This window comes from Lagopus muta, chromosome 8, assembly GCF_023343835.1.
Source record: "Lagopus muta isolate bLagMut1 chromosome 8, bLagMut1 primary, whole genome shotgun sequence".
NCBI lineage: Eukaryota > Metazoa > Chordata > Aves > Galliformes > Phasianidae > Lagopus > Lagopus muta.
This window is the reverse complement of record NC_064440.1, coordinates 5,682,807-5,699,424: the sequence shown is the minus strand read 5'-3', so window position 1 is coordinate 5,699,424 and position 16,618 is coordinate 5,682,807. Positions and strand designations below refer to the sequence as shown.

The 16,618-nt window shown below is 38.5% G+C and overlaps 1 protein-coding gene across 18 annotated transcripts in view; it reads left to right on the top strand.

The window, feature by feature from the left end:
• Positions 1-16,618, top strand: part of THSD7B (thrombospondin type 1 domain containing 7B) — a 292,293-nt gene that overhangs the window by 166,648 nt on the left and 109,027 nt on the right. For all 18 annotated transcript variants that reach the window (XM_048953272.1, XM_048953264.1, XM_048953266.1 and 15 more), the window contains one exon: positions 343-446. In XM_048953272.1, the coding sequence (XP_048809229.1) occupies positions 343-446 (104 nt within the window). The remainder of the gene's footprint in view (positions 1-342; positions 447-16,618) is intronic.

Here is a 16,618-nt window from a genome sequence, read left to right as displayed (position 1 = left end):
ACATCATAGCATGCAAAGCAGATGGTGCATGAGAACAAGATTTTGGGAGAGGAGCCTGATTTCAAAGCACGCTGAAACTGTTTGCTGTTTTATTTTGTGACACTGAATGGTGCCCTAGAAAAGTCAGGGAGGGAAGTATGGTTGGAGAATGAAATGAGGGTGAACCCTACATCTGAATTTCAGTTCGTAATGCATATTTCAGGAGTGATTACAACTTTCTGGCTATTTTTCCTCAGGTCTTTGTAGTATATCATCATTTCCATCTCAGCTTTCTGAAATTCTTTTCTGGGAATATTATTTTCCAGCTTTAGCCACTTAGTCATTACCCTTTTCTTCTCACAGGTGGAAGACCCATCGATGGAGTCATTGTGTACTCGTGCCAGAGTCAGTGAGACAGAATGTGCTGGGACATAACGAGGCATGTGGACATGGTTTGCAGTCAAGGGGTAAGCTTTCTCCATGTGATCTCCAAGTACCTGAGGTGATGGAGGATGATATTTAACAGTCTTTATTCTTTTAGAGTAGCCAATTTGGAAACAGTGACTGAAGCACTTCAGGTGTAAAATGAAAAGTTTTGGGAAGTGGATCCACTATATGGTTTTTCTGCTTCATTGAAAGTCAAAATACCAGCAACATGATAGTGTGCTTGGAGTATAGGAACAGATTTATGCTTGGCGTTCAAGTATCCTTAGGGTAACCTCTCCTTCTGCTTAAGGATGAAGCACATTGCCTTAGAAAGAACTGTATCCATAGTTCTCTGTAAAGTAATTGCTTCTTGGTCCTAAAAATGGAAAGGATAAGTTCCTTGTAATTTTAAATTTTACTAATAATTTGCCTGAGGCCTGCTTTTATCAAGACTGTTTGAGAAATCCAGCACTGGCAAAGGCTTTGGGCTCCTGCCCTTTGTGTGCTTAAGCACTTGGAAAATACAGTGATCCAGTTGTCTGAACAGAAATGTTAAAAAGAATTTCATTGTTCTGAGTATGTGATCAGAGTCTGTAGCAGTTCCTGCAGATGGCTTGAGATGTGTCTGCTATCAGTCTGTTGAGAAATCTAATAAAACCTTTAACAAAAGGTTATTTTTATTGAAAAAAGATTACTATACAGGTATGCTAACTGAAGAAATTTGACATAGTAATTTACTCCTTCGCAAGGTTAGAAACTGTTCTTTAAAGATGAGCTGATTTTCTTACATAATCTGGAAACAAAGGGAAAGAAAGAAAAGCTCTGGCAGTATGTGAGCTGCATCTGAAAGAAGAAATGTTTTAAACTAAAAGAAGTAAATACCTTTAGGTTTTGACCACAAGCCTTTTCACAAGTTTTCAAAGAGAGCTCTGTAAATTGAGACGTCCTAAAATGTATTCCTGGATCTCTGTGTGAAGGAAGGGCAATCTTTATGCTCCAGTAGTTGTATGAACTTTTTACTAATCTTACTCTGACAGGATTTGAAGTATAATAGGAGAGTATCGTGCTTATTTCTGCTCTGTGGAGAGCTCTCCAACAATTAAATAGGCTATGTACTGCTTTGTGATAGTCATGTGAAAGGAGTCTCACAGCTTGGTGGGTTCAAGCAGAATTTGCTTTGGTGCCAGGTTCACTTTCCATAATTATCTATGATTTTCACAACAGCTCTGATTTTGGCAGTTACACGATGTGATGGTACAAATTGGCAGTGTTGAAGATGAGTGGAGTTTCAGGAAAATGAATTCTCAAATGGAATGCACACAGAATTTACAGGGTGCTGCCTACAAATGTGAGCAAAGGCAGCTGAAACCCAGGTACCTGCTGGAGTTGTTTCTGAAAATCAAGCTGGTAGATTTTCAGTAATTATCTATAAAAGCAAGGGAAGCTTCCAAAAATCTGATATTTGCACCTCATCTTGCTTCTTGAGCTCTTGAAGAGCAGCTAGCATGTGCAAAGATGTGCTGTTACCAAACTGTCACTGCGTAATCGTTTAGCCAAGCGTGGCAACCCACTTACAGAAGTTGCAGGATCTCTTCTAGCATATAGACATCACCACTAGAGGACTTGTGAATTTATCCTTCTTTACTATGAAGGTGGCCTTTGGAGGATTTTTGAAATAAAGCATGAGACAAGGCTGTATACTTGGCTCTATTCAGCCTGAAATCGGGTGTGTGGGGAAGGAGGTGCATCCATTCCAGAGAGGCAGAGCGTAACAGTTGTAAGTCATAGCAACAGAATTTCCAGATCACCTGGGAAGGCTCTAGATTGATTAGAAATACTTAAAATTTGACTGTATAAGGCCACCTTTTCTAACTTTTAGATCTGTCCTGCTTTGAGAAGGCATGGAACTTCCAGAAGTCCCTTCCATTCTAAATTGTATTGTCTGATTGGGTGAGTCTAAGGAAATCTTTTGAGAGAAAACTGTACCGTTAGTGTAACATCTCCAGGTGTTGATGTTACAGATATATGCTTTCCTGCAACATTCGTGCATCCTGTCTGAGTTTGCACTTGAGGTAACAGCACTAATCTGTGCAGGAATTGGCCTGCAAAGTGTGTCAGTGTCTTCAGCCAATAAGTGGCTCCAAATTCTGCAAAGAATATTTAAACGAAGTGGCCTTTTTTTTGGCAGAGTAGCAACTATTATCTTATTGACTGAAAATAATCAACATTATTATAGCATCCATTTTTAGAATGTGTTTTTTCTTTCTCTGTCCGTGTCTTGACTGTCATTTGAATAAGAGGATTTCAGTTTTCCGTGACTGTTGTGGTCGGCCAGATACAAGGGCACCGAATTAATATGAAGTATTTCTAAAGATAGAAAGTGTGTTTATGTGTATATGCTTAGAATGTGTTTTAGAATACTTAGAACTATAAATATGCTGAGGGAAAATGGAGTCTGAAATGACTTTCAAGCTCTGTTCTTAGAATAGATTCTGAGATAGATACTTGTAAATCTTATTCCATGAGTGTTGTCACTTGTGCACATGTAACATGCTGAAGATATCAGGGTTTATCTCAGTAATGAGCAGAATAGCCAAAAAGATGGTGACCCTCTGAAGCTGCAGTTTTTGCAGCTTTATCTTGGAATTGCATTGCACTAATTACAATGGCCTTTAATTTAGTATATCACCTGTAGTAGACTTACATGTTCAGAAAACCGTCATGCAGTTTAGAGGAAAGAAATATTTAGAGCTAAGAAATATAAATGTTATTTAAACTTCATTAAGGCATCATTTGAAAAAACAAAAACCAACAAACCACCTAAAATAGGGACTCAAGGATAAAACAGTGTGGGGATATTACTGTTGCTTGACAGTAACATAGGCAACATTTCTAACAGTAAATGAAGAGCTTTATGAGCTTTTCTATTGCTATATAGCTGTCATTTTCCTCGACAAGTGACTAATTTACTAGAAGGTGTCAAGAATGTGAGAAAATTGCTTCTGCTTCAGATGCCCTTCAGTGACTTTACTGTTCTCTGATGTTTGTGATGGAAGATCCTTCTGAAATGACCTCTCCCTTCAGTGCTGACATGATCAGCCATCTTAGACATTTACATTTTTGGGGAGGAAAAAAATGTGTTGCTCATTACAAGGGATTGTTAACATTTAATTAGTGGATGGAAAGCAGGCTTTAAGCAAATGCCTTTGAAAGCTGCTTCAAAAGCCATTGGACAAATAAATAGACATGCATTAAAGACCAGACTGATGTAATGAGGTACCACTTAAAAATCTAGTCTTGGAAATACCTGACAACATGGTTATGTAAAGAGTAGTTACTTTGCAAAAGCAGGGAGACACTGCAGCAATGGAACATGTCATAGCTTATTTTCTTCTTCTCCTGCTGCATCTCAGCTGTGATTCATTTGAGGGATTTGACCATATCTCTGCTCATTAACAGCAGCAATGAGTCCATCTCAGAGCTGTACCTCCCCATCAGAAGCACACAGAAATGCTGTGACACAAAGCAGCAAATTCTCTAGGAGAATAATATACTGACTTACATACAGGCAAACAAGAAAGCCACCAATGCAGTAATGAGAAACTACTTCTCTGCTTTGAAAGAAGTGCTCACTCCTTGGCTCACCTGAGGTCTTGGGGTGGATCAATACTAGATTGCCTCCTTGTGCATCTTAGTAGAACATTTTTTTTAGCATGTTGTACTGTTAGACCATATATGATCTATTTCTTTCATCCATTCTACAGGTTATAAATTCATACCATGTGGAATTTGCTAAGAGAGTTGGTGATAGAGATATAATCCATTTCTGTGCAGAAGTTGATATATGAATTGACAGTGAAAAAATAGAATGAAGAAAGCACTGGACTCTAAGAGTTTAAGATTCTGCTCTCCTTCTGCTGTAGCTGTCGGAATATTGCAGATGAGGGGTTTTAGACTAAGATGCAGATGGAGAGCTTATCATTAGGAGAAAAAAAAAAGGGTAATAGTCTGCCATGAATTTTTTACTGGTGTGTCTATATGCAGAGAATATAAATTTTATATACGGAATAGATGAAACTGGGATTGCAAACAGTATTTGTAATAAGTTAGTGACTAAGTCACCATTGGTGCTATACCTAATAAGATGAAAGGATTAATTTTGGTGTTGCCTGTATGCATTGTACCTGCAAGACCATTTTAAAGAGGCATTCTTTAGATACATTATTTACTGTGTGATCAGTCTGGAACCAAAGTTTGGGCCACATACATTATTGTTGATTCTACTGAAATTATTTTATGGTAACCTGTTCATAATGACACGTGCCATCAAAAAACATCACTATGACCATTTTTTTGCTTATTTTCAAGTAGAAAAGTCTTTTGAAGCCAGTAGGCATAAACACTGAAAATGTATATTACAAGCATGTACCAATGGAGGGATTGTTAAAAGATCAAAATAATAAGAAGTAAGGATAGTCACCCAGCAGCTCTTATTCTCTGCTCACATGGTAGTGGACTTCCCTCCTTTTTATATGAGAGATGTCAGCAGACATCAGAAGATACCTAAACCAGTGCCACTATATTTCAGTCTGGGTCTGGCTCAAATTCCACCTCTGGTGTGTCTGCTGTAAAAATACCAATTTCAGGAGGTACTTATTGGAATCTTTTTATAATTTACAGGCTAGAGGCAGTGCAATATCCCAAAGTTTGCACTGGATATATTTATGATGGCAAATGTGGCAAAAACACGGACTACTTCAGTTAGATGATGATGTTTTATGACCAGTGGTTTGCAGTGTGAGTCCTGCCTGTGCATAAATCTGTCCAGCTGATAGTGGCTTACCTGCGATCAGTAGTTCCCTCCAATGTTAGCTCTGCCTGATAGGACGCTTGTCCCTTGAGCCATATTCTTAGTGATGCTGAGGGTTTGTTAGTGCTTATTCTGCTGATGCTGGTCTAGCAAACTGACACTGATTGACCCAAGGGAATGGCGTGAAGCTGTACCAGGGGTGGGACCAGTTGAGCATAAGGAAAAGGTTCTTCACCAGAGGGTGATGGGGCATGGAACAGGCTCTGCAGGGCAGTGGTCATGGTCTCAAGCTGCTGGAATTCAAGGCTACTCTCAGCCATAGGGTTTGGATTTGGGGTGATTGTGTTTGAAGCCAGGAGTTGAGATCAGTGGTCCTCGTGAGTCTCCTCCAGCTTGGGCTATTCTGTGATTTTATGATTCTCCTTGGAGGTTGTGGAGATGTGACTGAGAGTGTGGACTCAGGAGCACAGCAGACAGAGCTTGAGTCTTGGCCAGACAGCAGCGTCTGGAAAACACCTGCCTGCCCACGATATCTCTGATAGCAAATAGCTGAGGACAGGGTAAGGACAGGAGCTGGATCTTGTTAGTGATATATTTGAAAAGGTTTGTGAAGTCTTTCTGTGATCAGTGTTCAGCAGGTAGCCTTTCCAGGATGTTATCTCTGCAGCTTTGCCAGTGTAGCCGTTCTGCATCCTACTGCAAATTCAGACAGTACGTGTTATCTGTGTTTTTATTTTCTTGTCACTGATAATGCAATTTTCAGCTTACAAACACATGGAGAATAGAAAGGTGATAAGAAACAACCAAAATGGAATAGATTTACTATTATTTGTTCTTGATAATCTGATTTCTTTCCTTGACAAAGCAGTTTGCTGAGGATTCGCAATAAGGTAGGTGGAAGGCAGCACAGATAATGTTTCTTTGACTTTAGGAAGACATTGAGTCCACTCCCCAACGATAGTCTTCCATATGCTACTCAAGTTCAAAGATTGACGTTGTATAAATTTGAGAATGTTCTGCAATCAGTGTGACCTAGAGAAGTACAGAATGAGGTGGTTGTGTAACTGGCTGAGAAAAGACATTGATAGCTATGTTATCAGCTGTTTGCTGTCAACCAGGAAGGCCATTTCAGACAGCCTCCCACCAGGGATGCATACTCTTGGATGTTTTCGTTATTTTCACTACCACAGTATGTAATGAGAGTATAGCTGTAACACATCTGAGTAATTGCAAATTGCAGATTGTGAATATTCTGAATGAATGGTAGGCCTAAAAATTCAAGTTGTTTAAGTTTGAAAATGCTCTGAAAGCAGTAAAATGAAATTTTCATTAAAGAAAAAAGGTGCCGTGGTCACACTGCGTAGGAAGACAGAAAGCAGTGCTGCAGAGGTGAGTGCTGAAGGTAGAATTTATGGACTACAAGCTTGTAGCCTTATACCTTTGTAAAAAAAAATAAATAAATAAATAAAAATTGTCCATCATTAAATCTTCTATTTCTTATATTTTCATTCTGATCCCCAAGCTCCTGAGATTGATTTTGTCTGATTCCTAAAATAAAATATCTTTAACAGGTAATCCTTGCTTTTCTTTCTGTTCAGTAGTGCTTTCTGCCACTGTAAAGAATGACAAAGAAATGAGATCAAATTTAAGCTTCAGAACTTTCTCTCAAGTAATTCCAATAGCTTGTTTGCCAATGGAATAGATGAGAATTTTATTTTCCAAATTACTAATTTTTCATTCATTGGAAAAAGATAGGCATTTATGAGACTTATTTTTGGTCTTTGTGATCTATGCTCATCTGTGCACGGGAATTCGGATGTGTCACCACAGTATGAATGTTTTACTACATAAGTATGGATTGTTTGCATCTAATTTCTATCAGTTTGCTTTTAGACTTTTACCTTTAAATTATTCCCAGAGCCAGGGTTTAATTTTGGATTTGATAGTAGATTCATTTCATGCGAAAATGTGTAATAATGTTTCATAAAGGGAGAAACAAGGAAAAATGGAGGAGGAGGAAACATTAATTAAAAAAAAAAAAAATCTGCTGGAAAAGCTGCATGAACGCATTGTTATCCTTTCCTGTACTACCAGAAATAAGGAGGGTGTCCTTTCACAGGCAGATTTTCAGTAAATTGAGATTTGGAACCATTGGAATTGAGCAGGAGAGGGGAAGGGGCAGACGCGGCTGTGTGAGATGTGATGCATAAATCACTCTGAGCGTTTTGTGACTTTGAGATTCCTGCAGCTTAATTTATGAGAACTAAATTCAACTCTGTGTATAGAAATCATTCTGAGCTGCTTTCCTAAAACCTGGTGACTTGGCAGAGTTGTCTACGTAAATGCCTGTTTGAAGACTGCAGCTAGAAAAGGTTGTGAGGTAATGGTTTGGGAATAGCAATTAGTCCTTGTATTGCCTTACATCCCGCTGATCTCCGGGTAACTTGTTCTTGTAAACCAGTTTTTCTTTACTCAGGACTTAGTTGGTATGACAAGGGGGGGAAAGATTGATGCTCCAGTGACACATTGCTCACATGACAATGGGCTTCCCTTCTTTTTTCTATGGGAGATGTCAGCAGATATCAGAAGGCTCCTAAACCAGTGCTGCTGTATTTCAGACTGAGTCTGGCCCAAATTTCACCTTGTGTGTATCTGTTGTAAGAGTATTTCACAGGCAGTCAGGGAATCAGCTTGACCTTACTTTATAGTTGCTAACTAATAGCAAGAGAGACTCCAACTCCTTTCAGTCATTGTACTCATTGTCAGCAACATCAAAATTGAGAAGACTCTTAAGAGAATTTGTCCTGACAGTAATCTACAGTGAGACATTTTATCCAAAGGCAATTCAGCATTCTGTAGACTTTCCATAAAATAAAGATGATGAAGTCTGTGCCAAATAATTATTTGATTTCCTTCAAAAATAGGACAGTGCATTCTACTCTGTACAGGGAATCAAGCGTGTTTTCTAGCTTTATTCTATACTGTTCCTATCTGATAAACAGAGCAGAAATAGCAGCATCTTAGTACCACACACAGCATTTATTTTCTGAAAATCAAGTAGAAAAGTCTTTTGAAGCCAGAAGGCATAAACACTGAAAATGTATATTACAAGCATGTACCAATGGAGGGATTGTTAAAAGATCAAAATAATGAGAAGTAAAGCAGAGGAACATCAAAGCATTCCAGGCTATGTATTTCTGCCTTGATTAGGAGGAAGGAGGGAAGAAGGGGGGGGGGAAAGAAGGCTTTAGATCAATAGGAAATGGCCCAATCACCTCAAAGTCAAAGGCAGCACCATTCAAATGTGTACAATTTACAGGAATTGCTAGAGCATCTCAATCATAAAAGTCCCCAATGATCTGACAGTACTCACACCATACTTAGCAGGTACACAGAAAGAGTCAAGATCATCTTATCTGAAGGAAACTCCTTTTTAAGAGTAAGGCTAGAGAGATTTTCATTTTGTCTTTCATCCCTCTGATTAAGTTCATCTCTCTTTGGTCCTCCTAAGATTTCTTTCATCTACTGTGTAGTCTGTATGATCTAAGCAACTATCTTTTGTGAAAGTCATTTTTGGGGCCCGTTTTTTAAATGATGGATTGTCATTAAACAGTAGAATAGATGAAAGAGGTCCAAGGAGAACCAAACTGAGACTTGCTCAGGATGATGAAAGACATTAGGAGAGTCATAATGAAGAGCAATCTCTCCTTCCAACTGGAGACAGGCCCTTCCAATTACTACTTGTTTTAGCATCAACTTCCAAAGATTTAAGATTCAAGCTATGAACCATTGATTCAGACATTTCTTAGGGAACTGAGAAGCTTCCATTGGAACAGACGTGAATGGTCATGTTCCATGCTTTGTGCAGAGGGTCTGATAAAGTCTAACAGAAATCCTTTCTGTGGGTTGTAAATAGACCTATTTGCATAACATTGTCTGCTCCTTTTCAAAAATACCATTTTTTAGAGCCATTTCACTCCAAAACTGCTTTGTTGACTTAGAAACTAAAACAGGAGGTTTTATAATCCTTAATATTTTATATGAGCTCGTGTAACTGTCACTGTAACTAGACATAAAAGTATCTGATTTTTTTCTCATGTTCTTCGTGGTCTGTTGGTTTCTGCTGTGTCTGATATACTGCAGTTCCATGAATTAACCCTGCAGTGTGTAAACTGTTTTACTTTATGATGATTTTAAATAGAATTAAATCATCCTTTGTTCTTGAGACATTTGAGTTCAGTTTTGTTCCCTCTTCTGTTTGCTGTTTTCTATAGCCCTTCAGTGTCCCTCTTGTTCACATCTCCATGCTTAGGCAGTCCCATTCAGGACTGATGTAGATCAACTTTTGCTTTTATAAATTTTTCATTTCCTTCTTGTTGTTGTTGTGCTGTTTACAAATCTGAAGATAGTTCATGCCAAAGCCGTTCTGGTTCATAGAAAATGTTAAAAATTTATCTGAGCATGATAAGAATTCTCTGGAAAATGGCCTGGAAGAGAACTTTTCTTCAAATAGGCAACTTAAATGAGGAACCTTGAGGCAAGACCAAAAAACAAGCAAATTTATTAAAAAGCTTTTATAATCTAAATTGTTGAAAAAACTTTAGAGATGCTTTTCTCTGAGCAATTACTAGAATAATGTCATCTTGTCCATAATGATCTCAGTCAAGCGGAATACTGAGTTCCAGAAATTCCAGAGATGTGAACTGGGAGGGATAAAGAAAGAGTTTTGTTCTTAGAGTAACATAGTACCAAACAGACTTAGAAGTTTTGCATGTTGGTTTTTTTTTAATTCCTTGTTCTGCATTTGTTAGAAAATGCTTCTCATTGGAAATTACAGAGTCAGATTTCTTTAAACTCTGTTACTGAACAAAAATATTAGCATCCTAAATGACAGAGCTCATCACTGCAGCTTACTGTAAGTCTTCAGGCACAAGACATGTCAAACGTGGCATGCCACAAAGGTGCTACGTGAGTCACAATGTCGTGTTAATTGAATGTGAACTTGTGTATTTATGCCACTCCAGCAGCTTCATGTCTGCAGTTGAGGATTTAGACATGACTTTTCAATTTTAGAGTAAATGAATAACTGCGGCTCAAACTACCTTTCAGAAATCCCATAATCTCGCTTTCAAACAAGTGCACTAAAGTGGTGGTGTGGTATCTGGAAGTGATTGGAATACTTACACAATGCTCGTACTTAGGAAGGAACCTGAAGCAATCATGAAATGGCATTACCAACATCTCCTGTACTCATCCAGCGGTTCTCTTTTCTCTTGGCTCAGTTTCTAAAGATGTTTATGTCACTGTGTTCTGGAAAGATAATTAGTTGATTTCCTTCTATTTTCTTTTTAAAGTAGCCTTTCTGCATTAGGAGAATGAGAAATGATAGATTCTAGTACAAAGAGCATTGCTGTTTATGGGATAAAGGCTTTCTTTAAGTTCAAAAATATTTTAAAAAATATAATTTAAGCAGTATGTTTAGCATTTTCTAAAACAAATGTGATTATTGCAGCATTAATGCTTCTGAGAATTCCTCCTGTTAGAAACATTTCTTTCTTCTCTTTCATTAACAGTACTGTCATGGAATTGCTTCTCAAGAGTCAGAAGAAGATTCGCTCTTCCTTATATTATAATAATTCAAGAGAAACCTCATCCAAAAAATTGGAATACCACTGGAATAAAATTACTACACAAGAAAAAGCCATCTCTGTATTTCAGTGGCGATAGATAGTAATGAAAAGTTGTCATCTTTTAACAAAGATTTTTCTGAAGTCAATTTTTTTCCTGGCAGCTGCTGGTTTTGTCTAGAGCATGCAGTATTTATTAAAGGATTTCTGGTATTGGATTTGTGAAATAAGGAAAGTGTGGAATAATATATTCTGATATTTTACAGATTTTTCCTAAAGTAGAGTATTTTGTAATGTCAAATTTTGGTCTTGGATGTGAAGCCTTGTAGAAGATGAGACTTCCTACTTCTTTTCTAGGCAATTCTAACATCAGTACTATCATTCCTTCTTTTGACAGTCCCTAGAAGTTTCAGTCTTGTGATCATATATTTATTTTCTTTGATATGTGCCCCAAGGTGATAGAAATTTCTTTGAGTAATCTCTTTTCTGCTATCTCCTGGATATTAACTTTTTGTATCTTGTTTCTATCTCAGTCTTTGTGTTGGTAAAGGAAATGCCCGAACTAGAGGTATGTTATATATAGGAATCTAACCAACCTATTAAAATGTAATAGGCTTGTCGAAGGCCATCTACTTCAGCATTTGTTTAATCTAGGGTGAAGTAGATCAGTGTGTCCTCAAGGGATGTGTTACGTGACAGAGCAGCACTCCCACCCACTGCCGTGTGATAAGAGCATGCAGGCTTCCATAGTCTCTGTCCTTAGTGACCATGAGTCTTCACCGCTGGTTTGTTTTGTTCCTTCTGCTCTGAGAAAGTGTTTTATTAATAGGTACTTATAAACAATTTTGGGGAAGATCAAGCCCAAATTGGGGTACCGTACTGAGCAGCTATGTGTAGACACTGTTGAGAGAACTGGAAGGATTTAACTCTTCTGTTGCATTTAACCCCACGGTGTGGGGTTAATTGCCATTGAAGGGCATCAGGACATTTGTTTCATACATTAGCAGCAAATCAGACAGACTGCAGTTGTGAGAAGTTGCTTTGAGCAGCAGGTGCTTTCCCAGTACCACCCTGAAATGATCAGCCAACGGAGCACATCAACATCACAGCCTGCAAGATGGATTGGTTTTGTGCAGGCTACATTGCTGTTAAAGTAGCGTATAAGCAAATGTCCAAACAAAAAGAAAAATACATTTGCGCTTTAAAATAAATACACGTCTTCAGCACGCAGTTTCATGGAGTATAAATTTTCGTGTAATCTAAGCACATCTGCTCATAATAATTAACTTCTGTGGCGGGCGAAAGGAAAAGCTACATCAGCTCTCTGGTATGATGAGATGCATTGCTTTCTATCTCTTCATCATAATGATTAATTGTAGCATTTGTATGAAAATGGCTGCTTTTTACTCATTTTTGTTTTTAGATCATGTATCTTGATTATTTTTTTTAGCCTATTTAAATGTAAATATTCTGAAAAATCTGGTATGAAAGCATAAAAGTTTCCAATTTTAAGTGCTTTGATTAGAAACCAAGCAAAGAATGTCTCTGCTTAAATTGTCTTATCTGAAGATTCTTTGAAAGAAGCCTGACTTTGCTAGTTACATGAATTTCACAGGTCAACGTAAATGTTAGAAATAACCATGAAAGAAATTTAGAAGGATTATAGAATTTCATTTGACCCCGAGGGCTAGTGTTTGCAAGGGGCAAACTTAATAAGAATGAAACGTCATAGCAGTTTACAGTTGGTCCTGTGGTACTGCAAGTATCAAATATATACAGTGAGGGAAATAATAACCTCATGTGCTTCTAAAAATTAAATGCAATTAATTCATAAGCTTTAGCTTAATAACATTTGAGTATGTGCTTTGTTGCATGTAGGCTTTCAGATGTGATGGATGTACGAGTACAGCAATCAACCATTGCTCACCTATCAAGTCATTGGATCAGGGAGCCAAACCATCCTATTGTATTTTCTCTCTGTGCAGTTGTTATCTTCTTCCATTACTTGAAAACAAGTTGTACAGGTTATCCCTACTCTGATTCCATTATGAAAATGCTTTGAAGTCTTTTTTTTTTTTCTTTGTTGATAAGGTGGTTCCAACTTAATAATGCTTTGGTTAGGTGATACGCCTTCACCCACGGCATCTCTGCAGTCAGCAGTACAACTCAAGGTGTTTCCCTGAGCAGAAGCCCTCCCTTAGCTTTTGTCCAGAAGCATTAACACCAGAACATGACAGCAGGCAAACAAAAGCATCAAGGTGTGGAATTGGTTTGTCTGCCCAGCAGTGCTGCTGGCACACACTGTGATGTGTGTGGGCTCCTGGACTTGTGTGCGAAAGCGAGCAGCTACATAAAACAAAGCCTTTAGTAACCTCTGGCTGTCCTGTTTTATTTTCTTTCTTTCTTCTCTTGTGGGAATAAAGATGAAGGAGGTCAGTTGCAAGTTTTACTGGTGTTGATTTTGTACAGGAAGACTGGTGTAAGCAAAAGAAATGATGTGTGGATAGCATTTATTGAGTGAAAGTCAGGTAAAGTTGCAGTAGGTGTGATCAGAATTTAGCCTACAATTTAAAAATCTTTCTAGGTTACTCAAATCATATTGATTAAATGATAAACAAAGCACTTTCTTGAAATCTCATGGTGACTGACATAGGCTCCCTGATCAAATTATATAGCAAACAGAGTGCTATAAAGGAAAATGTCTTCACCAGTTACAGTTACATCTTTTTTCTTTTTTAAAGAATTTCTTTTTAAAAATTCCATTGCACGATTTTGTCAGAAGATGACTCAACACAGAAGTTAATGCAAAAAAAGAAAAAAAAGAAAAACAAAAACTATTGCAATGGCATCGTTGAACAAACACACTGAGCAAATAAGCAATTTGCAGACACAGTCAACATCACATGAAATGTTTATAAAGGTAATATTTAAGTTCTCATAAAATCAAATTGTATTCAGATACAATAACAAAAGTCAGTAATAAAACAGTGGTGAATCAGGTCCAGAGAGGAACATAAAGCAAAAGGCTATGTTCTGTTTCAGTTTTTTAGTGATAAGCATACTGTATATTTTTATGGCAACTCCACCCAATCTTTGCTTACCCAGTTACTCACTGCTGAGTGCGTGCATACAAATGAAACTGCTATAGGCATGTGCTTTTTGATGCAATATAGTTTAATTATTGAGACAGCCGTTTGGATGGCATTTAGGATTTGCGGTGCTGAGCGTTTTTAGGGTTTTATCCTCAAGGAAATAAGCTATTTCCTGTAGTGGTTTCAATCCACATCACATGTAGTGCTGTGGGTAATGAGTGATCAGGGACAGTATTACGAAATGGGGTAGCAAGGAGGTTAAGGAGGACTGGAGAGCTGTACTTCCTTACAGCTCCGGAAATCCCAACTGAAGAATGCTGTGTTTTCTTTACAGGATTTTCTGCTGCATTTGGAGTTTCCTTCTGATCATTGAGGTTATTAGTGACCTTATAGAATCTGAATTAATAATGCGTTCCATCTTGCACAAAATTTCCAGCCTCCTTTGTATGTTTTGATACTCCTCATCTTAGAACATATAAAACAATGGCACAGTTATAGGCTAGGCAGGATGTCTCCTGATAAGGTGTGCTTGCTCCACGCGATCTAAGATGCTAACTTCTGACACATCACACTAGCCAGGGAAAGGATTCATTAGGACCACCAATTTCAAGCCAGCCAGCTTAACTTTGACAGCATTTTCCACTGTAGGAACTTAGATCTCACCTTCATATGCACTAAGTGTAACACTGGAGGATTGCTGTTGATTTGCTCTGTGAATTCCCATGCAAACTTTTCTCTTTTTTGGGAGGTGGGATCAGAGGGCAGGAGGGTGTCTGTCTGTCTCCACATGTACAGAAAGATCCTTTGTTACCTTGGATGCCCTTTAGTTGCTCTGAATTTTGTGCTGCAATCTCCTTCTAATCCTCAAAAACTTGACCTAATTTCCAGCATTCTTTTGAGGACATGAATAGCTTTTGACTGAGGTTGGTTGAGCTCTCATACACTAGCTTACCTCTGCCATCTCTGTGCCCAGTTGCTAATGAAACTGCTTTTACTTTGTCATTTGTTTTTATGACCTGCAACTTCCTTCAGTTTCTTTTTCTTACCTGCCCAGCCTTCTAGGACACCTCGCTTGCCTTTAGTGCAAGTATGTACATGGATGCATTTGTTCACTCACTCATCTGAGCTGTTAACTGTGAAATTTTGTGGCCATTCACTGTCATCCTGTGTTCTACCCTGGTGCTCTCTGTTGGCTCCTCCTCATGGCTGATGATAAGCCTTGCTGTGTGTCCCACAGAGCACCAAATGTTCAGATTCACCAGGGCAGTCTATGGATTGCCTGTACTCCAAGCCATTCTCTGTCCCCTTAGCACCAAGTGGGGTGAGGTGGATGATGTCCTGCTATTTGCTGCAAGTTCATCTCATTTGGAGCCCTTTGCCTGGCAGTTTGTATATTCTTTTCCATTTGAACCATCACCTGGTTCAGGTGTTCATTCAGTAGGTCATCTTTCTCTACAGGTTAGCCCAGAGATTGAAAGGTGTATGATTTTTAGATGAAATAAGACACGTCACTGTTATTTGCATCTCCTTCCAGAAAGAGCTGTGCAACTCTGTGTTTCTATTCTATTCTATTCTATTCTATTCTATTCTATTCTATTCTATTCTATTCTATTCTATTCTATTCTATTCTATTCTATTCTATTCTATTCTATTCTATTCTATTCTATTGTGTGAATTCAGCTCTTAAATTTTGGTTGTGTCAGGGTTTTGCTCAAATATACGCGTTAATGTGATTGCTGTGTAATAATTTTCAGTCTGGTTTTTACAACTTCGTTGATTAAATGCAACTTTTTTGGGAAACCTCAGTTATCTCAGTTATTCAGTACAAAAAAGACAGGGAGCTGTTGGAGAGGGTCCAGAGGAGAGCCACTAGGATGATCAGGGGACTGGAGCACCTCCCCTATGAGGACAGGCTGAGGGAGCTGGGCTTGTTCAGCCTGGAGAAAAGAAGGCTGTGGGGTGACCTAATTGCAGCCTTTCAGTACCTAAAGGGAGCCTACAGAGAGGAGGGGAATCAACTCTTTGAAAGGGTTGATATGTGTAGGACGAGGGGAAATGGTTTTAAGTTGAGGGAGGGGAGATTTAGGTCAGACATCAGGGGGAAATTCTTTACCCAGAGAGTGGTGAGGTACTGGAACAGGCTGCCCAGAGAGGTTGTGGAAGTTCCGTCCCTAGAAGTGTTCAAGGCCAGGTTGGATGGGACCCTGGGCAGCCTGGTGTAGCATTAAACGTGAAGGTTGGTAGCCCTGCATGTGGCAGGGGGTTGGAGATTCATGATCCTTGAGGTCCCTGCCAACCCTGGCCGTTCTGTGATTCTGTGATCTTGAAGTATAATGCCAGGGGAAAAAAAAAAAAAGCCAGCAAACACTTGTCTTTGAAGAGTCTTGTGGGGAAGGGGCATTGGGCAGCCTCTTTGTAGAGGAGATAAATCATTGTTCTTTTCTGTGTTTACTTAGTCACTTTAGTGGCTTAGTGCACTTATGTCACTTAGTCTGAAAGAAGGAGTAAAATATTGATATCAGTTGAGTTTGCTATTTATTTAACATGTTTGTATGTGCAACAAATCTTACATTGATAAAGAACAATTTGATTTTGGGAACTGATTATGTACGATGTGCTTACTAGGAGTTGTTACTGAAGAGTCCCACTATCATTGTAATGGAAACTATGCTAAACTTCATATT